This window comes from Cloeon dipterum, chromosome 2 (genome assembly GCF_949628265.1).
Source record: "Cloeon dipterum chromosome 2, ieCloDipt1.1, whole genome shotgun sequence".
NCBI lineage: Eukaryota > Metazoa > Arthropoda > Insecta > Ephemeroptera > Baetidae > Cloeon > Cloeon dipterum.
Genome location: NC_088787.1, coordinates 22,431,836 through 22,454,941, shown reverse-complemented (window position 1 = coordinate 22,454,941; position 23,106 = coordinate 22,431,836). Strand labels below are relative to the sequence as shown.

Sequence of the window (23,106 nt, the reverse complement as noted above, 5' to 3'; positions counted from 1 at the left end):
AATTTTTGAGAGGGATATATCTTTTCTTCCTTACTAATTTAGTGTTTAATAGGTTTATTACATGCCACGGATAACTGTGCAAGCGGTAAGAAAATCAAGCTGGAGATCCTAAGAGGAAAATATCATATTTTAGGCCGTTTTTAAAAAGCAAAAATTTTTAGCTGCTTTCTCTAACGGCGGAAACCTGTTAAAAATGTCTGATTTCTTTCAATGCCGTTAGAAAATTAAATTTAGGCGTATAGTGTTGCATATGAGCTTTTTATTGCGGCATTCTGCAGACTTTGATGGGAAAACTCAAAATGTTCATCCTTAAAAAACCTAATCAATTGTCAGATTTAAAAATTGTTATGCTTTTTCCTCTCAATTCCTTGATTTAATTTAACTACATCAAAGTAAGGCGCATGAAATAAATAGAGTCGCATGCCTTTGACATAAGTCTCCAGAATTTGGACTCATGTTGGTTGTATCTAAAACTATTCGTGTCAGGCACAGTCGCTCTGGCAGTGCACACCAGTTATCATAAAAGAGATAAATAACTTTAATATCCTCTTCTAACTCCGGGGTATTTGCGTATGTGTGATTTTAATTAAATTTCGTGTGTTTCAGTTAGTTAAATTTCATACATTTAAGAATAAATTTCCAAATATTTGGCCTGAATGAAACAAAAGTTATTTTAATTAAGAAATATATTTGCCGCTGGTAAATATTTCCTCCCTCGTCACACATCTCTAAATATTTTATGAGCTTCCCACGTGAGCAGAAGTCTATTTTGAGCTGCCAAGTGGGAATTGTGTGCTTGTGCGAGGGAGAGAGACTGAATATAAGCAAATTGAAAATTCAAACACATACCAGGTTTTTCTTTCTGGTGCACTGCAGTAGTTCGGTGTAGAGCTGCTCCGCCTGCTCGATTCCAGAGTCGAAAGTGCGCTGAATCATGCTAATCAGGTAATCCTTCATGCTTTCCAGCACTGTCTGTTCGCCATCCTCCGACGCGTATCTACATTGCCAGAAATATCAATTTTATTTCATCTCACCCCCCACAAATGTCGAATTTCTCACACGCGATTTGCAGTGAAAAGAATTGAAATGAGATCTGTAATTCGCTTTGAAATCATTTGGCACCAAGAGAAAAGATAAAATATATTTGCCTGCATCGGAATAAATTATTCAAAATTGTCACGTTCCTATGATTCTGAGGTGGCTTAAATCAGGCCAATCAATGAGGCCATGGAAAAATTAATTTCATACAAAAAACTCACTGAAAATTCATAAATTATAAATAAAAACAATTCTTGATTATATTTTGGCTTGTTAATTAGGATAGAATTGATTGCAGAAATGTTAATTCAAAATACAAAAACACGCAATTCTCGTGGAAAACGCTGTGATCTACTTATTTTTGAGGGATTGATATAATAATTTAATAGAACCACCTAAATTAATCATGTGGACGGTATGAGCGAGTCAAATTAAAATCATTTAACTGTGAATTTAACAACTCAGTAGAAGGGTAATATAAAAGTTAACCACGTTGACGTTATAAAATGGCTGTATAACATGGAAAAATTTTTGAACTCATATTCTAAATTATATGTTAAAAATAATTAATTAAATTAATTTTGCACTAAAATTTTTAATATACAATTTTCAAGCATTATGAACTACAAATTTTAAATTGTGTTTTTATGTAAATCAATAAAGTTAAATGTGTATAGTTGATTTTTTGATTTGTAAATTATGTAATTAGAACGATGTGCACTTTTTTATAATTTAACATGCTTGCTGAATCAAGATAGACTACGCTCTCACTTGTGTGTGAAGGCGAGGAGGTCGGCGGCCCTTCCCGAACCATCGCAGACGACGACGGGCACCGGTGGGTCGTCGGTGACGTACTCCAGGACCGCGCGGATGGTGTTGGTGCCGCCCTCGATGACCAGACAGACGACAGGGATGCTGCAGTGGGTGCCTTCGTCAGGGGGAGAAGAGGGTCTTGCTGAGTCGAGAGCCGACGCGTTTGCACAACATCCAGGGCGGGGTGCATGGCGAAGCGGGCAAGGGCGGGACAAACACCAAAGTGCATCGGGTCGAGAATGTGCGGAGTGGTCGGAGCGGGATTATCGGTGTCGAAGGTAGACGAGGGTGAAAGAGAATCGCTACGTTAGAAATCTAATTGCTATCGGACCTATGGTGACGTGAGTGAAGAATGAATGAATAAGAAACGAAAAATGAACATGTATGAATTATTTAATTCGCTCATAGAAATTGAGACATCACAACACTTTGTTTGAAAGGTTAACATCAAAGTTATAATTATTTAATTTTTAAAAATTTCGTTTAAGATTCAGCAAACAACGGATCAAACCATTAACGTTAATTCCACAACATGAACCATCTCTTTTTTTTATAAACAACCAATTAAAATTATTAAAGTTAAGTTAAATAGGTCCATAAATAGTTAACTTTCAAGATTTAAAATCAGATTTTTGGAAAGAGTTGTCAACTTTGAAACGTCATGTTTGTCTCTGTACCATTTGATCTTCAAAAACTATCTCGCTTTAAATCATATGCTATGAATGAAAGCCAACCAAAACACGTAGAAAAGATCATGTTATTCAAAATATCTGTACAAAATGAAATTTAAATATTTTTTTATTTAAATGGTTTTGTATTTTAAATTATATTTTGGTTTTCTTCATTGGTTTTGGGTACAGAGTGTTTTGCTTGCCAATGGATACAAATCCTCTCATGATCTACATCTGAGGTTTTATCTCTCCCCTTCTAAATTATACTAGTAGTATCTTTAATATTTTCCAGCGAAAGCTACATGGTTGAGCTGGTTTTTGGCAATGCATTGCTGGGGCTAAAAGTGGGTAGAAAAGCCCGAAATATTGATTTCGAGGAGTTTAAATTTATCATATCATCATGTCTGGACCTATTTAACATTAACAAAGACGCAACAACATTTTTGTCATTAAGGGGACATCTCATTTTTTTAATATTGCAAATATTAATGAACAGAGAACAAGGACAAAACAATTATTGAAAAAAATACCACAACGTATGTGATATGATATAATCGATCGACTCTCGTCATCGTTTTTCGTAACACAACAAAAATAACACAACAAAAAAGAAGAAGTGTGTTTTCTAACAGGGACAGAAGCCATGCATGCGCAACACTGAGCGGTCTTCGCAAAATACTTTCACACCTAATACACTAGATTGCACGTAACAGACCGGACGAAAGAGATTGGGATTGGAAACACGATCAACAAGCCTCGAATGGGAATGGACCGGAAGGCATGCAATGACATACAAACACGACACACACAGGGAGAGGGCCGTTTGAAAAGGGATCGCGCACTGGCATGACGGGAGCAAGACAATCAAGGGCGTTCGCAGCCAATTTGCCGCAGATAGAACAACACACACACACGCGCCATTAGACAACTCGGCTAGATTGAGCCATCCCCGAAGGGATCGCTCATCAAAAGACTGACACAGATGATAATTGCGAAAGCTGCAGATCGAACATCTGGACGTGAACAGTGAGGCTTCCATACTTTCCAAATATGTGAGAGCAACTCAACAAATTTACTTGCAACTCCATTTACCAAACCCACGAGTTCTACAGACGAGTAAGGCTACTTGAATTTAACCTGTCTTTTCGGAGTTAGCAAATTGAACTTTTCCTGCTCGTTCATTTCTAAAAGTTTTTTGTGTATGTTTTTGCTTGTAAATTTAAGGATTGCTCATAATTTAAAACCACAGCTCACGTCCTAGAATTCCATCGGTGCTTCGATTGAGACTCACAGGGATGCAAATTTTGAGCCGAGATGTATTTCTCTAGTCGGCGCCGCAGGTGAATTTCGGCACCGTACCGTCCGGCCGTGCCATTGTCTACCAGAAGGAAGTAAGCATGCCGACTATTGAGCACTGCAAACTTGGACCTGCAAACAGCGGATGGCGAAGAAATAAGCAAACAATGAGAACTCACGTCGGTAACTTTGGCCAGTCGCATTGCAGCGAGAGAGGCTTTACAGCGGAGCTAGTGCAAAAGTTTGCAGACAAAAAAAGGGGTATAAAAAGCGCACGCTAGCAGATGTTGGCTGCGGAAGCTCTAAATTGGCAGCTGTCATGAGAATTGTTGCTGAAAATTGCTGCTTTTGCCCCTCGATTACTTTTTGTAGCAAACTAGCCGCCTTCAATTATTGCAGCACAATAAAAGTAAGCTCTTTCATACACTGCTTGCATCTCAATTTATTTCAAATCGATTGAGGCTTTAATCTGCGGGTGCTTTTTGTTTTTATGAAGGCGAAAAAAATAATTTGCGCGCGCTGAAAATCTGTTCATTGCTCTTTCCTTTTTTTACTCCGATATATGAAGGGTCGAAAAATATTTTGAATCGGAAAAATCAACAACTATTTTGTTTGTTTTCTATGTTGTGTGGAAAGGTAGATAAAGTTTTGGTGAGCGCAGGAAAAACCAACACAACTCGCTGGAGGCAAGTGTTTGTACACAAAAGTTTTACAGCAACTTTTTTGAGTTCGCGTCGAACTTGCTGTATCCACCGCTAGCACGCACTCTCTTTCAAGCCTGTTGCTAGAGAAATTTGGGGTTAGCGAAGGGGCGTTCATTATTCATGAAATTGCCGCAAACGAGAGAGACTCGTCCCTTCAAACTACCTTAAACAGCCACCTGCCACAAATAATTATGCTAAATTGGCAGAAATTTAGACGCTGGGCTATTTTGGGACGAAGGGCGGAGGAGAGGAATGTAAATGCTCAACATACTAGAATAATTGGTTCCCGCCAACCAATAATGTTAATTTGGGATTAATTATTCAAAATAGGTTTGCATGATAATTCACGTGAAACCAAAAATTGGAGGGGGAAAATTGGCATAAGATTGGCAATTTATTACTCGTTTTGTTGCACGAGGTAGTTTCACAGAGCAGAAAATAAATGGGAGCATGGTTGAATGAGGATTCATGGTAAACACGCCAGGCGCACTTTCCTTCAAGTAGAGCAATAATGAAAGCTATGTGCAGCCTAACAAGACCCAAAATCACAGCCTCTCGGTTTGAGCCGATTTTTCGCGCAAGAGAGCTGGAGGAAGAGATAGAGAGAGCAGGTAAAATAGCTCGAGAAGAGGATAATACGGGGAAGGAGGCGGAGAAGAAAGGGCCGCCGTCGGGCACTGAATTTCGTGCTCTCGACAACGAAGTGGAAGGGCGGAAAATAAGCTCGTCGGGAGTCAAATGAAGAGTAAAACGTTGGCCCCGCGGAGACAAAATCTGCTGGGCCTGCTCCGCAGACGCGGAAGAGAGGCAAAGAATGAAAAAGGCCCACCTCGGGGAAGAGATGGAGTGGTAGGGTACGTCCCGGTTCTTGCCCACGAGTTCGCTGTTGTTCTCCACGATGCCCCACGGCGCGATGCCGATGCTGACCACTCGGCCGCTGCGCTGCGCGCGCTCCGTCAACAGAGCGTCGCCAACCTGACGCGTCACACCTGAAAAAATTGAGCATCCGGATTACTAGTGATCAATTTTCACGGTCTTAAGCTCTTTTAGGGTTAATAATTATAGTTCAAAACCAAGGAAAAACCTTGTTGCAATTAAAAAAACATTGAGGATTCAATTAAAGTAGTCTCACAACAGCTATCCGTTTTACAACATTTCAAAGTGAGTATACAGTACTGGTAATAACATTTCATACTTCAGAAAATTGCATCAGATTTTAATAGATCCTGTGATATACAGGAAAAATAAAACATCACTGAGGTTTCAAAAAAAGGAAAACACGTAATTGAGAAGCGTTAGCAATGAAAACAAAATATTGCTTGACAGTGTATGTAGTTTGAATATTGGTGGTACGCCAACGTTGCGTTTAATCAAAATATTATCATTCAATCTGAATATTCCGAGGAGAGTTGAAACCCTTTTAATCTAAATATGAAGCAGAAGGTGATTATATATGTATGAATGAGTTGTACAAAATTCAATTATTTATCAAGCAAATTTAATTAGAATTGTTTGTTTATTTTTTCTCTACAAGAGTTCTGAAGAAATCGGAGAAGCAAAAGAAAACGTTTTAGAGTAGATGCCGGGAAAATTAATTAAGACACGCAGCCGAGCACAAAAAGTAATCAAACTTTGTCGCCGTTTTAAGGCGATTTGAGGGCCCGCTTTTGTTGCCACGATAATGAGGTCACCAGGGGCTGCACTAGCAAAGCGTCACACGCGTGTTTTCGCAGCAGGCAGAGATATGGTTTCGCCACTTATTCAGCGGGTGCGCCCTGCTCGTATGCCCGCAGCAACAGTTAAAAACGCTTCTCGAGGGGTTGCACCAAATAGCTCACTTCGCATTCAGCCCTTAGTCTACCGCGCAGAGGAAATCTCGCGCTTCCTAGTTACTCCATGAAAATTTAATCAATTTCGGCAACTCGGTTAAACTGCAACCTGGAGGGGATAATGCGGGCAGCGTGTTAAAAAGGGGTTTAAAATAATCCCTTTCAGAGCGATCATAATTTTGCGAAACTTTTACATCAGGCCAGTGCTTCAAAAAGCTAATAAATACACATATTGAATAAAAATTCGACCCTGCGTCCATATCAAAAGATTAATTTAGAAATTAACCCTGGAAAGGCCGAGTTTTACCTGCTATCACTTTTCCATAGTGCCGATTTTAATTTAAAATCAAAAGGGAAGCAGAAACTCTCAACCCTTTCTTTCAGTCGCTTTGCAGGGGAAAACTTTTAATGAGGAGCGGCGAAAAGTCGATTTGTTGCATTTTTGCGTGTTTGCTTGAGGAAGCGGAAGGAAAAGTTTGCAAGAAAGTAGCCCATTCCCATTCAAGCCAGCTGATGCGATTCGCACTTGCAGCAACGGAATAAACGCGCCTCGTAAAAGACCGGCTGGCTGCGTACCGAGGAGTAAATTTATTCCAAACTCGAACTGAACGTTGCCTCGCGAATCCGCTTTCCTCAGTCTGAGAGTAATGAAACAATGTCACACCACCGGCTTTTTTCCCGCGACGGTACAAATAAAACTGCAGCTGACGACGTTAATGTTTTTTTACGCCCCTTCTTTTCTCTGAGGAAGTGTTATAAATTCCATCAGGCGCTCAAGGATGCATGACACGAGTGTTGGAAATGGAGTAATTTTATGTAAAGAAATGGGTAAATATTTATGAGTTTTGCAAATGTACATTTTAAATTGCATCCTATAGAGTTCTATGCATATTTTAAAAAGAGAAGTCCTAAACTGAGAGAAACCAAAACACACTTTAAGAAATCTGAAGCCTTTTGCAAGAGAGTCCTGAACCATTTCTGGCGTGGATTTTAATATGCACGTTTAACACTCAAAGTAATTGTGAAAATCAAATAATTGTACAGGGAGTTTGCTAAAAATCACTTCTAACCCTTCTTCTGAGAGGATTCACAAATGTCCCCAGATTTTTTTTTTGTAGGAAAGATCAGGAAGAGCTAATTAATTGCTCCAGTGTTCTTAGTTAGCTTTCAGGTAACCAAGCTCCACCAATATCGTTTCGAATAAATTCAAATTATTTTGTAAATATAAATATAACCTAAAATATATATAAAAAACATACACTTCCGTGACTTTCATAAAAATTTTAAGCAACTTATTTGTCAAAATCGCGCAAAACTGCAAGAAAATATTGATTTTCGCGTGAGAAATAGGAAATTAAAGCAGAATATGCGTGGTGCATATTTTAATCTACTATATAACGAACAGGGCAAAAATAATAATAGTTACAGAGCAAAAAAACCTTCATGGAGAAAATTGGGATTTTTTTTCGAAATTTTAAACATGACCCATTGATCGCTTTGTCTTGTCAAATGCTGACAAAAAACTATGCAAATTTACCTCAATTTAACATAATAGTTGAAATCAATTTAAAAAATGAGACAATTTTTCAAAACTCTGTAAATTGATAAAATTGACCTCTGAACCTCCCACGGCAGGCTATACGAATGAGATCAACATGTGGAGACCTATAAGAATTACTTTGCAAGAATCAATGAGTTTTTAAAACCAAAATATCAAAGGTAAAAATATAATCAAATTTATACAAATTACAGATTTATAGTTATAATGACCTGTGTTTGTGCCACCGGTGAAAATCCACGCGCCAGTTGTTTTTGCCGCCTTGAGCAGACCCTTCCTGAGCACCTTCTTCAGCTTGGCCTGCAGCTCGAAGTTGGCTTTGCCGCCCTGGATGGTGAGCAGCAGCTTGGGCAGCTCGAGGCCCCACTCCCTGGTGAACAGCTGCAGGATCAGGTCGGGCCGCGTGTCGTACGCCAACCTCACGTACTGCGGCAGCAAAAAAGCGCATTACTCACTCAAATATATATTCCATTCATCTCGAGAGCGTGTGTGCTGTGCGCGTCGCTTTTACGAGCAATGAAAATTAAATCACTGCCACACCGCGACCGCTATATACGACGCGCGGCCACAGGTGGTTCCGCGATTTACCACCGCCGCGTCAAGTCTTCCGCGACAAGGACAGGGCTTATGGGGGACATGAGGAAGATAGCTAAAAAGCTGCAGCATGAGCTATTTGGTAATTAAAAATCTTCTGGCCAAAGGAGATTGTTTCCTTTAAAAAAAAATTAAATCTCTTGATTGCTAAACACATTTAATCGCAGCATTATTGTCAAACTAATTTCAAATCTACACCATTCACAAAGAAACAATTTTGTATTTGTTGAGCAGATATATTGATTTTTGTGATGTGATTTGTTATTTTTAATTTTATTAGACTTGTGTTGGAGAGTCAAGTGATTTGAAAAATTAAACTGATTGAAAAGGCAATCATAAAAATCAATTAAATTTGCAAATTGAAATATGAAAGTCTATTTTATTAGATTTATTGCTCAGGTTGTCAGGATTGCTGTTAAAAGTAAAATTGAAAGAGCACGCAACGATAATTACCATTAGTGGTGTAATAGGTGCAACTTTCCAAGTGGAAATTTTGAAGAGTGTGAAGTTATCCTTCACAAATTAGCGCAAACTGCGCACGTCAGTGGAGCTACTCTCTCGTGAACATTTCTCTCTTTCATTCAGCTAACAAGAAAAAAAGCGGTGTACGCACATTAGCTTGGTAAGCAAATTAAGAGTAAAAAATGCAGCTCAAAGAAGCTAAACTTTTGCTTCCTCGCGAGTAAGTCAGGTGATTATTTTCGCCTTTGACGGAGGCCGTTGACGAAGAAATGTGCTCGAATAACTTTTAATTGGAATTCCAAACATATTCGACGCGTAGCTCGTCGGCTAGAGTGAGTTATAGATTTTCAATTTCCCACTCGCTAGAGCGGAGGCAAGCGTTTTAGGGAAATGAGCGTGCGCCGCGGAAAGGCGTGAAGTTTGGTTAAAATTATCCATTTTTAATGAGCGGCTGGAAATGAGAGCGCCGGTTTAACGCGGAACGAGAAAAAAATGACGTTTTTTATAATATTTCCATTCTTCCCACCGTAGCGCATTTTGTGGTTTGGCATTAAACCCGATTATCAACATTAAACAAACAAAGTACTGAGAGTAAACTCTTGTAACTGAGTATATTACGTATTTCGGGGCAATTATATTACTTTTTTGGTGCCTATTAAACTGATTTTTTTACACAGTTAAAAACAACTATTTTTTGTCTGGTTTTTATCGCTATTTTTCTCCTTTGGCTCTTTTCAACCTACTAATCTCTCAGTTTTGTATGCCAAAAAAATGAAAAATAGTAGCAAGAGACAAAATTTTTCATCCCATCTAGATAATTTGAAGCTGCGCAACCATTTTACCTGTGCCTTGCTGGGATGAGGTCCGCCCTGGAATTCGATGGTGCCGTAGGCGTCGGTGGGTTTGGCCTGCGTGTGTCTGATGGGAATCCATATAAGCTCTTCGCCGGGCTTGGGTGGTGGACCGGTTTTTGACTTGTCGCTCGCCTCTGCCGCCTTGCTGGCCGTCAGGTGCGTCGTCAGCGACAGACCGCAACAGCACCTGCCGAAAATCAATCAGTCACACCTGTTACCAACCGTTATTGTTGCACATGAGCTAGAGTACTATATTTTTCTTTTGAGCGTCGGCTAAGGCTAAAGGACTGTCCTTGCTAATATCCGCTCAACAAAACGGAAATTTCGCTTCGCAAATAATCGCAACTTTGCAAATACGAACACAGGCGGATTCTAATTTTCAGCTTCAATGAACTATACAATCGGCTTTGCACAGACGCCGCGCAGGTTGCATAACCATGAAATTTATGCATATATTATTTAAACGCTCGTCAACATTCTTCATCCACACGTCAGAGATTTGTGCTGTTTGTTGATCTAAAACGAACAGACCGTCGTTTGCAAACACTTGCAATTTGTCCGTGCCAAATATTTACTCTCGGGCTTCCAGCGGTAGCAGTATGTGTTGCGTAAAAGTGTCGGATGATACACAAAGCAGCGGAATTAATCTGCAAATGCTGCGCCGGCTGCTAATCTTCTCCAACGCGTTGTTATGTATGTATCGCACACCACCGAAACTTTTCCGCAAGTTTAAATTAAAAGGCACTGGCGGCACCCAATCGAACATGCGTAATTAGTTGGGAGTAGCAGAATGTCTGATGAGAATTGAATGCGGAGGCGACCGACCGGGAAATGACGAGCGCTGCACCTGCCCGAAACTTAGTTTTTAATGAATTTGGCGCGTGACATTGATTTGCAGCTCACGTTTAATGGGCCAAAATTGAGTGGGCGAATAACAGAGTGCCCCCCCCCCCTCTCCCCTGCCCCGTGGCACTTCACCGAGGTGATAAATCACCGACGGGCCCTGTATTTCAGCGCGAAACCCTTTCAGCATAGTGAGTTTCTCTATTTAGACGTTGAATAAAACGAAACTAAAAAAGTCATCTATCATATTCAGTGAAAGAGCGCGAACGGAGACGATTCTGTGCAATTTGGAGACCCTCTTGCTTGTTTTTATCAAAATCCATCTCGGCCACGGCAGGAAAGGTTTTTCCTCCCATAAATATTACTTCTTCCTCCAATGAAACCCTTCCCCGCTGCGTAAAAAAACGCCAGAAAATTCTTTTGAAATATTGGAACGTGCTTCGCTATAGCGAAGAAAAATTGGTAGATCGCCTCTGGAGCAGATACATGATGGGAGATTCCTGTTTATCCAAGAAACTTGCCTGATAAACGAAGCCTTATATTTAAATGCAAATGGAATCCCAGAGCATATTACATAGCAACGATATTATTTGTGCTACTGTATTTTCATATCAAATTTTTCAATATCATGGCGCAACGGATTTTTAAAATTCGCGTCTTTATCGTAAACGACGGAAATGGTAACACTTTGATTGAGAATAGTGGCGCAGCAAGCCGAGGGGAGATAAAATTTAACTGAGGATTCTCCATCAAGGTAGCCCGGGTATCCCATATAATTTGTAACTTGGTTGTTAAAGTGAACTGATATTGGCAAAAATTGAAGATAATTTGGATTATTGACTACACTTAGCATATATGATCATTATGTTAGCTGAAATTAAACTGTTACTCAGTTATTGATTTGAATATTGCACATTGTATGTAGATGTAGAGATCACTTGTTGCTAATCCACAAATTCAAAATAGACCGCTGTCTGTTAGATATAAAAATAAAGGCAGGTTAACCTGTAAGATACCCTTTGAAAGAGGCAATTTAGACTGCAATTGTGTTTTTTTACAGATTTTATTGAAATTGAGGTTTGATTGAATTGTCAAAGTGTTACTAAAATTTACAGATGAGAAAATGAAGGAGCTATAAATTTCATGATTCATATAGTGTCCTCTTTCCTACCTTTTCAAAGCTTAAGAGGTCATGCCATTAATTAACAATCGCATTTTCCCATTAAAGGCTCAGTTACGCTCCAATTTCCTCCTTTCATAAGTTGACAAGAGTGCTGATCAAGTTTGAGTGAAATGACTGACTTCTTCCTTTCCGCTCGGCAGGAAAAATACCAGCACTCTCTGTGAAGTAATCGCTTTTGCACGGGACGATGCTGCAGCAGCGGCGAATTAACGGAAGAGGTTTCTCTGCTCGATCAAGGGGGTTGGAAGGACGAGAGGTCGCGAAAGCGCCTGCAGCGGCAGGCTTCGTGCATTAGAGAGAGAGAGAGTGAGAGAGAGAGAGCGCTCGTGATCTCTCTCTCTCTCTCTCTCTCTCTCTCGCTCTCTCTCTCTCTCTCTCTCGCTCTCTCTCTCTCTCTCTCTCTCTCTCTCTCTCTCTCTCTCTCTCTCTCTCTCTCTCTCTCTCTCGCTCTCTCTCTCTCTCTCTCTCTCTCCTCTCCTCTCTCTCTCTCTCTCTCTCTCTCTCTCTCTCTCTCTCTCTCTCTCTCTCTCTCTCTCTCTCTCTCTCTCTCTCTCTCTCTCTCTCTCTCTCTCGCTCTCTGCATCAACGTGTGTGCGGGTAAATATGTAGGTACGTTGAGACGTAATCCGCATTGCTCGCCGCCGCCGCCTCCTCGACGGCAAAATGCGAATTCCGATGCACCCAGCCGCCCACGCACGCACACGGCTGACGCGCGCGGAGGAGGCGGCTAAATTGATTTTCCAATAGGCGCGCACTCACAGTCGGTCTCGGTCGGTGAGGCAGATGACAAAGTCGTCGGCGGCCGTTTTATTGCTTCGCTGACGCTTTAATAAATCATCTCGTTGTTCCGCCCGATGCATAAATACACACACGTTCTACTGGCAGCGACAGACGCGCGTTTGTTTCCTGGCTGGAATAATAAAAAAGTAATCGACCAACTTATTGTTTGTGTTCCAGCAGCGCTATATTATTGCTCGAAAGCATCTCTCCGTCATTTCCGACTGGCTGATTGATTGCTTTTGCAGCCGTTGTTGGTTTATCTCGCGGAACCAAAGTCGTTCATTCGATTCAAATGCGTCCTCGCAGCTGCTTTGGCTGAAATTAGGCTTTCATCCCAATCTCATTTTTATCGTTCGGGAATAATTCATCATCTGTTTGTTCTTGTAACGATTTCAAATGGTCTCGAAATAGCTTGGCTTATCCTTATATAATTTTATACCTTTTTTATTGATATTGGTTTTCTTTGATGGTTCAAAGGATTTTGTTCTTAGTCAACAAAAGCTCAACATATCTGCTGATATTTTAAACCGTATTGATCATTTGTGGTTTAGGAGAAGCATTTACGCCTTTTTAAAATATTATACAAAAATTGTTCCAATTTTAAATTCATCTAGTCTTCTTTGCAAATTTCCAATTAGAATTTAAGTGGCAAGCATTGTTTTCTTATTAGGCCGCACCGAGAGTAATCGAAATCAAGCGCGAAAAATGGCTGAGCCGTTATCTTCATTTTTACAGATTTTTCGATTTCAATAGTGATGGAGTTCAATTTGATTTAATTGCAATTTGTTGAAATAAATAGATCCTACAAAACATTAATTAAACAACGATGATCTGCACCTTGAATGAAATATTAAAATTTTACGTTGATGTTAATTTTACCCGTTAGCGCGGGAGTCTATGGAATGTTGCCATGACTAATTGAGAACGAGGAAAAAAATGAAAAACAAATTTGAAAATTTCCTGAGTTAGATAAGGAATTTTTCAATTCTGTCGGGAAGTGTGAAATCAGAAAAATTAAAAATGTGCAAGGAGAAATTTCCCTTCCTGACAAATGAATAATAATTACTTTTAAAACTTGAAAATTTACCATATTTGTTTAAATATCTTGTTATATAATTTAAGATTAAATAATAACTCCTGTCAGCATGAAAATTTCACTGACTAGAAAAAATCCAATAAGGATGAAAAATTAAAATTAAGTCATTTCAAAATATCTATATAGTTTTTAGAGCTATTTTTTTGCTTTTTATCCCTGTCTGAGGACCGGGAAGCGCAATGTATTAGCACGAATGCTGAAACCCGGGTCCCGACTCGCTACTTGCTGGTTTGCACCTTTCCAGCATGCGTGATTTGGCTTCACGGGACGAATGTCTAGCGTTTCAATGCAGTCCTCGGTGCGGAGGCAAGTGGCCCTTGAGTGGGCTGGGTCCCTGTGTGGCCTGGTGCGCCCATGTTATCCGTTCGCGGTGTTATTGGGACCCGGGTTTCAGCATTCGTGCTAGTGCAGTGCGCGCCCTTCCTGGTCCGAGAGGACAGGGATAAAAAGAGCAAAAAAACTTCCGTGATCTAACGAGAACCGGTGTGCCCAGCATGGTAGCGCACCCTATATTATTTTTGAAATTTTTAATAATTTGAACTTCGCATGTGTATGAGATGAAGCGTAATTTGACTCTGTCATGAATTTAGGAATTCCTTGAACCAGTCTAATTTGCAACGAAAATTTCCTGTTCCTTCATTGACGACGAGTGTCAAAGAGTCGAAATCCGACACTTGAAAATGAGCTTCACTGGCAATTTCACTCAGGCGGCAGTACATTTTTTCCGGGCCATTTCCCACCAGCACCTCGCGTCCCCAGGGACGGGGCGGAAATAAGCGCGCGGTGAGCAGGTAAAAACTCTCTTTTTGCAGCCCAGACACACGACGTACTCTCGCTCGCTCGTTCTCGCCCTTTCTTTCTCCTGCCTCGTGATACATACACACATCCTCGCGAGCAGACATATGCTCAAGGAGTCTGCGCTCATGTAGACTTTGCAGTGAATGCATAAACGTCTATTTATGAAAAGAACCCTGCGACGCCGCAAGACATTCTGATATATATCCATTTCTATATAAATATAATCTTCACTGCTATAAAAGCCTAAAGTTTGATGCTATTAATTTAAATTTCCAATTTAACGTTTTGCAGAGCTCCGGAGTGGGCTATTTCTCAAACTTTTAATTTATTTAAAAATAAACACCTTGTTAGGTACATATTATCGCTTTCTTACCGATTTTAATTGTGATATAAACGTTTTCCTTCTTATAGTTTCAAGTGTTTAGCGCGTTGATTTATTCTACAAAACTGAAAATGAGTAAAATCACATATTATAGAACCATGGATCTTATCTAGCTTATATGTTCCTTACGACTTGAGAGCTTTCTTATAGCATGACTATATTACTTAGATTGCGCGGTAAATTAACGAAATCTTAAAAAAAGCTAAACCATTGCTATAAAACAAAAATGTAGAAAAATATTACAAACCTTATTAAATTACTATATATAAATTTATTTAAAATATAAAAGTTATGCTATTGCAATTTTAATATAAATATTTATCGTAATAACACTTTAACAATGCAAAGTGCTATTTGAAATTATATTTTATATGCAAAGTTGGTTTAGCGAATATCATCCAAATGACATTATATTACCGCAAATAACTGCAAACATGGCGTCTCTTTTACGTTTTACGCTAGCCCCGAAATGTTTCTGGCTCAATTTAACACGGGCATCGTACATAAGCGGCTCGCGGGTCTTTTTTTTTGAAAGCACTTTCTGCTTCACGCCTGCCGAGTTGTGCAAAGGTAGAGATGTACGTACGTATTTATAGCACGCCACCGAGCGTACATAAACACAGCGGCACTATCTGAACTCGCTCAGAGGGTCTGTCGGGCGCGTGGGTGGGCGAAAAGGTAACCATGCACATGCAAATGCGGGCGTTGCGCGTGTTGAGTAAAGAACACCTTTTCACTCAAGAGTCTGGCACAAAGCAAAAGATGTGTGTGCAAAGGAAAAGATCCCGACCTCGACCGAAATTTACAGCTTATTTCGGTGGAGCTCACAAAATCACGTGACGCCAGTAGTTTACCATCGAAGGATGAATAAAGAGGTTTTTCAGTTCAAAGTATATATGATATTCCAGGTTTGAATATTTTGCGTGCAAAAATGAACCATTAATTGACTCTCACATATTCCGCATGTGTGTGTGTTTTTTTTAATTATTTTTTATTTCAGAAGGGAGGCCAGAAAATTTGAATGCATCGTGCATAACTTTATTTTGTGAGCTACGTTGCAAAAAATTGATATCATGAATTACATTTTATGTTTTCTACCTTTAAATATATTTGAGGTTTCTCTCTCTCCATTTCTTACGACAAACTTCTGAATTGTTTAAAACCGTACTTTGAAGTGTAATCTCTCTGAATGTGGTGTTGGAAGCATATTACTCAAGCTGTAATGCAGTTTGCATAACGAGTGTAGAGAATTAAATGCCGACCCCGCTCGTAAATTTTTTCCAGCACTGCTCGCGGAGAGCAACGAACTCGTAACACGAAAGTCGACCAGCCGCACGATAAAAGCATTTACACATAAGGTTTTATGTATGTATATGTATGTTCATATAGGCGTCAGCTAAGTGCAGCACCTCGCAGCTAATTGAGCCAATCTGCTCGCTCGCGCACACCGCGGCCAATGAACGGGGATGAGTGCCAACGGTCGAAAAACTTTTATAGCTTTTGACGCCAGCAAAAAGTTTGAGAATGGACGCAAATAAAGATCAGCGAAGAGAGACTGAGTGAAAACTTCTCAAGTTGATCGGCCGTCTATTAACAGATAAAAGCTTAAGAAGAAGTTTAGCCAATATCTACTCTCGTTGTGTCAGTAAAGCTCTTGTGAATTTAATCAACTAATCTTTGAATTGTATGTTATAAATCGTGGACACTTCAAAATATAACAAATAAAAAAGTTTTTAATTTATTTTTGATAATTTTTAAGTGTAAAAAATTAACTATACTTTTTAGGAACAAAAGATTATTATTTGTTTAACGTTTTGAACGCTCTGTATGGCATAAAGCCCTGAAAAATGTCCCGTAAAAAGTGCATTGATTTATTCGCTTTGCAAAACGATCATCCCCATCATTTTCAAAGCGGGGTGCTTTAGGTCGCAGCGGGAAAATTTCGTGTTAGAGCGGCTGTTAAACTGATTGAATATGGAGCGGAAGAAAAATTGGTGCGGCCCGGATGAGCGAGCGAGCGAAATTGCTCTGCTCCGGCGGCATTATTAACGCAGTTATTGCTCCATGATGAATTTGCTTTGTGCCGCCCCTTCGATATTAGGCACAGCAAGCCGGTCCGTGCCAAATGGATGGGGTGAGAGGGCGGAGAGGCCAGCCCCCGCCAGACCAAATTCGACGAAATCTAGCTCTCGCTCTCCGAAGCAACACCTTTTATCACAACCGAAAAGGAATTCTGCGTTAGAGGCGAACTTCTTAACTTGGTTAGCTTCTGCTGACGCCCAAATTCACTCGCAACTCTTTTTCTACTCGCCGGAAACTGTCATTTATTGATTACTTCCAAACTTTTATTTCGACAGTAAGAATAAGTTTCATAAAAAAATGTTTCCCCTCTGTGAAAAGATAATAATAGATTGCAGAGGCACTGCCTGATATTGTTTGATTTGGAATTTAATTATTCCACTTGAGCAATGTTTTGCTTTCCTTTTGAAAACGAGAATTCAATTTACGTACTAAGCATGAACCGTGGAAGAGTTAAATTAAATACTAACAGTTGCCGGGAGTGAAATATTGTATCAAAGGATTCAGCCATGCGATTTGAACAAAGAGTTGATGGCGGTAATCCTAAAGGTAAAATTTAATATGGAGGTGTTTCGGCGTAACGGGCCAATTTGGTGCAAATAAACACGGATGATCATTTCGTAGCCGCGCGCAGACCAAGTGTTGCGTGCTTAGCGTTGTTGTTTTTGCAACAGACAGGCCAGATTAACAAAACAGGCAGGCGCCAGTCTGCACAAGTCCAGCCAGTATACAAATAGAATATTCATACACCCAACATGATAAATTTAAATCGGGCCCGCACGGAAAAGCAATAACCAATACTGCCACAAACTGGAAATAATCAAACTCATCTTTGCTGGTAGAGATAAAATTTCGAAACAAATTCACAGGAAAATGTGCTGCTAGATAAACTTTTTAATTTGCATATCGCTGAAATCATCTTCGTGATTTACAAGTTATCATTAACTCAGCGATTAGATGCACATGTCATGTGATCCACGAGGCGAAAGAAATTCTCCCACTCAAAAACGTAGCTTTTCTTGGGCACTAGCATTTTAAAAAGTTTCTGCTCTAATGTCAAACTTTAAATTATTCAAAAACTGTGGCGGGTAGAACATTTAAGAAAAATAAAGCATTCAAAATAAAGGTTCACACACGGCAATTTTAAGAAAATTTATGCTGACAGAGAATCATTGCTTTTGTTACAACCACACAAGTGTTAGATTTAATTTTGTTTTGCAAAATTTCCAAAATTATATCAGCTTTAATATGGCAATGTCTGCTCTTACAAGTACTTCCCTGGTTATAATAAATCATCATTAAATCTCCAATAAGTAAATTATTTTACAAACGTGAAAACTTGGCAAATAAACGGTTATATATAGCTTAAAAAAAGATGGCCTGTAGCAGCCCAATCTGCAGAAGTGAAATCCTCTCGTGCGATTTGGAGCCCTGTGGCGCGGCGAGCGTGGTCAAACAGTCGGCATGTTTGCTCGGTGTGCAAGCCGTTTTGGCTCCCTCAGCAAACAATAATACCTTCGGATTGGGGCACGCAGCAAAATCGTAACTGCTTTTGGGTTTTGGCCGCTTGCTCAGGATGCGTGGGCGTTTTTGCACCCGGGAGAATCGTCGTGGCGTGAAATCGGGAGAAGAGGGCACAAAAACTCGGGCCGATGCCACTCACTCGCTACACGTATTAAGTGGTCCACAATGCGCGCCGTGAATGTAATAACGTCATTTCCCAGAGTGGGCTTTGCAGCCGAAAAAGAGCAAGAACTCAACCGTGTTTGATCAACTGGCACAAAAGCAACCATGGGATGGTTTTCCTCTTTGCCTCATTCAAACGATGATGCGTGAGCAGCTTTCAACGAAAAACAATGAGATGATTGAATAGGGCAATAGTTGAACCTGATTTAAAATAACTACATAAATGTAAGCAATTTAGGGAGAAAAATTAAAATTTATAAGACCAATATTGGAATCGATTTTTAGTTGAATCGAACCTCAATTGCGAGGTTTAAAAGTGCACTTTAAAATTCCCCAAATTGTCTTCGCTGCTTAAGCGAATTTTTCAGGATGAAACAATTCACAATACAAGCCATAAAAAAGAGGGCAAACTTTGTACGCAGAAGCGGCTTTCTTTCTAAACTGCAGCACAGGCAAGTGTGCGGGGAATGGAATTGTCAAGCCGTAAGATCTGAGACACTCACGCGCGCCGAGAAAAATAAGCGCAGCCGGTTTTTGGCCCTTTTGTTCTGCCTTTTGTGTACCGTGAGCTGAAAAGAGGTGAAACAGCATTCTTTTGAGGCTGGCCCTTAATTGGACCTACGCATCATTTTTTAATGATCCCTGTTTTACTTTTTTTTCCCAAACATGCTGGAATAAAAAGCTTAAATACAATAATATAAATTATTCAAATGGTTCGCGAATTTTGATAAAATGTTTGATAAATGATAACGCTGCCAAAAATCAGAGAGAACCCAGAAATTTTAAAAATCTTTTAAAGGCTCAAAGATTTCAATGCAAATAAGTACAAATCATAATTAAAAACTTGTAAATTTGAATGAAACTTGGTATTTAGATTGGTCCTAGAAAGGTGGTCAGCAAAACGTTTTTCCAAAATCCAAAAATTGGTGCCTAACCTACAGGTGCACAAAATTGTGGTTATTTTTAAAACATCGCACTTGCTTCAAATTGGATTATAAATGGCTTCCAGAAGTGCAAATGGGACAAACTTAACGACATTTGAAAACTAAACAAGGGGCCAACAAATCGGCAATTAAAGTCAAGGTCAAAGGTCAGGATCACTAAAATATGGCCGCATTATTCAAATTACCAGCAGTCATCAAAGGACCAAAATATTTCGACACAATATCAATATAAGTAATTTTATAGGGACATGATTCACGTGTAAGATATCCAAAGGAGTACATCAAAATTCACAATAAAAAGTAATGAAATAATTCTAAATTTAAATATTGGAAAATGAAATGAAACATCTCAGTGACATAATGAGAAGCAAGAAATGATGAGATTGTTAAAATTGATTTTTTCCTCTTGAGAAAACATATATTTTTTAAAGTTATAAGCATTATATTGCAGCAACAGAAGTTGCCAATTGCACAGTAGAATGAGCACCAGCTTACAAATCTATATATATAATTGCTTTTATAGCGCTTCAAATAAATCGAAAAACTTGCTCTATATCTGATTCAACATGCGCTTAGATTCTGTATGTATTTGATGAGGTAGAGCAGAAAATGAAGAGATACACGAGTCTGACCCAATTAAAATGTATGCGACGGTGGAATGCGCATAAACAAAACTGCCGGGGGGCTTTGATACAGTGCCCGAGCACGTCTGCTCTCATCGGCAAAGCCCTTCTCGTGCCTGACCCCCACCTAATTGACTGTCGCTCTCACTGACTCACTCAGGTCAGCCGGCCAGGACAGCTGGTGCAGTGCCGGTGCCGAAAAATCGATCGTTCGCACTCGAGCACGCAACACACGGCCGTGCGTGCCCCTGGTGCAGCCCCAACACCGACCGAGCCGGCTCCCTTTCTGCGCCAAGCGATGGACGGCAGCGGCCACAGGCCCGTCCAGGGTTAATTGGATTTACTTGCAGCCCTGGAAACGCGATATGTTTGTTTTCCATTTTGCAGGCGAAACTTTTCTGTGGTTTACGGAATTGCTTCTGCTTCTGGCGCCGTGAATGATTTCATCTCGACGAGTTGATGTATTGCATAGCGCCACCATTGTTATGTAAACGTATTCAGACTGCCTCGCAACTGGCTAAGTGCAGCAAAGCAATGAAATTTTACTATAAATAACCTGTCAAGAACAATCATAATATATTATGTTTGAAATTTATGGAATTAAATTATTCTGCAGATTGTAGGCGTTGTAAATTTTCTGAGATATTATCGTAGTTTTGAAAACATAAACAAATAGAGCATGCTGGAGAGGAAGAAACGAAATCTTATGAAAATCTCATTTATCAACCCCAACCATGCATGGTCTTCAACAAATTATTTATTTTCTTCAAAAATCGTTTCCTTGTTAACACTGAATAAAGTATTACGTTAAAGAATTTCTTGTTTCCTGCAAATAAATTAAATTTACATAGCATTTCCAAGCAGCGCAAACAGCTGGCTAAAAGTGCATTTTCCCAGCAGGAAGCATTTTATTCCTTCCAGCAGGATGGTAAACAAATAAAAACCTCCATTCCGTAATTGAAGCGAAAAAGGCGAGAGGAAGCGCAGTAAACCTGTTGAACGGGGAACGGCCTCTGATAGCCGGTGTGCGAGAGAGAGAGAGAGAGAGAGAGAGAGAGAGAGAGAGAGAGAGAGAGAGAGAGAGAGAGAGAGAGAGAGAGAGAGAGAGAGAGAGAGAGAGAGACTTGAGAGAGCTCGCCTGCACATTAGAAGCGTTATGCAACCGGCTGGACGGGAACGTCGGGCGGGTTGCCTACCAGCGATAATGGCGAGAAAACCGCAGGCAGCGATGCGGTCTTGTTTCTCCATAAAATAATGCGCGCAGCCCTTTATCGTTGCTGGCCGGGTCCTCTTCGGCAATTCGGTCGGCTCGGGAAGTAAAATATTTACGACTCAGCCTCTTAACCCATCGCACCGCTCACTTTTCCTAAAATATTTCCATAATATTATGAATTATGGATTGGCGCGGAAAAATGAAATGCCACCGCGGCTTCTGCGCATTATTACGAGTGAATGAAACACGCCCAGAGCAGAGCCGCTTGCTTCTTCTTTGTTGCCTCGAAATAAACTCATTAATATGCAAATTCCGGCTGCAGACTTTACGCCCCCGTATATTTTGTTAGGACGACGCGCAAATTTCAGTTAGCGCCTCTACCGAGTAAACCAACTCGCAGTTTGCTCATCCACTCGACGACTCAATCGTTCAATCACGCGTAATTGCTTGCTTTGCATTTTGATTAGAAAAGCGCCTGCATCTGATTGTCTCACATGCCTCACAAACTTTTGCAGACTAATCCTTCACAAAGCGACACTTTTTTGGCTGCTCAAATTAATGAGTGTTTTCCACCAAATCAAACAAGTTTGGAGTGAAAAAACTGGCTTCTGATAGATGGGATGCTAAATTATTTTCCTTTTTATTTAGCGTGGTTAGATTACTAAATAAAAGGATGATTATTTGCAATTTACCAAAAATTCCTTTTCATTAGGTTACTTTTGTTTCCTTCAAAATGGATATAGGTCACTGGATTTCTCTGATTAGCATCGTTTTCCCAAAAATGGAAGGTATTTCCGGCTTAAGAATTCTGTAGGAGGTTTCGCAGCCTCAACAGGGAAGGGGGAAATTAATTATATTATATATATATTTTTCATTATACTTGTGAATGTGCAACCTATCGCTTTCCACTTTAATGCGGCAAAATATTTTGCAGTTAGTTGCAGTGTTGATTTTGTTTTTATTAGAGAAAATAAAGTTCAAAATTGTATAGATATGAATTAGACCTGAGTTCCTATAAAAATGTTTGCTTTTAGTGCTCCAGGAGTCCCATATTTCTGATCAAAGAAAATAATATAACTATTTGTTCTTGTTTCAATTAATTAGAAATCAACACAATAACACATTATTAATATTTTTTAATTAGACTATGTAAAAATAATCTTAACTAAATCACACACAGTTAAAAAAATATGTTATGATCTAATTGTAATATTCATCTAACACGAGCCACCTCGCAATAAGTGTAATAATAAATTTAAATCCTCTGTCATATTCTTTGTCAATTTTATTTGATACAAAAGAAACATGTATTTTAATCAACCCTGCGGACGTAATTTAAATTAACAGCACCCCGCTCGTCGTGCAAATGACTCGTTAGAGATGTGCAGCCAGCTTTACGCAGGATGCTATTTATCGAGCCAACTTTATCAGGCAGCAGCCGGCTGGCTGGCCGGCTGGCTTTTGCAGCAGAAGCAACACACATACGCTCGGCCATTGTTGGTTATTAGCAGCAGGCAGAATTGATGGCGAGACGAGAGGGAATCTAATTAAAACTCGCGGAGGCGCGCGCCCAGGCCAACGAGGCTACATCATTCATGGCGCCATTTGAATGTGAAATCCACCTGCCAGGGATAAGCCTGTGGACCTTAATTATTATTAA

General features: G+C 39.8%; 1 protein-coding gene across 7 annotated transcripts in view; it reads right to left on the bottom strand.

The window, feature by feature from the left end:
- Trpm (transient receptor potential cation channel, subfamily M) overlaps positions 1–23,106 on the bottom strand; it is an 80,601-nt gene that overhangs the window by 13,393 nt on the left and 44,102 nt on the right. For 5 of the 7 annotated variants that reach the window (XM_065477309.1, XM_065477314.1, XM_065477316.1 and 2 more), the window contains exons 4-9: positions 9,808–10,006; positions 8,122–8,335; positions 5,352–5,511; positions 3,814–3,950; positions 1,810–1,993; positions 850–997 (exon numbers count right to left, since the gene is read on the bottom strand). In XM_065477309.1, the coding sequence (XP_065333381.1) occupies positions 850–997; positions 1,810–1,993; positions 3,814–3,950; positions 5,352–5,511; positions 8,122–8,335; positions 9,808–10,006 (1,042 nt within the window). The remainder of the gene's footprint in view (positions 1–849; positions 998–1,809; positions 1,994–3,813; positions 3,951–5,351; positions 5,512–8,121; positions 8,336–9,807; positions 10,007–23,106) is intronic. The other 2 variants (XM_065477312.1, XM_065477315.1) reach the window with 1 other exon arrangement.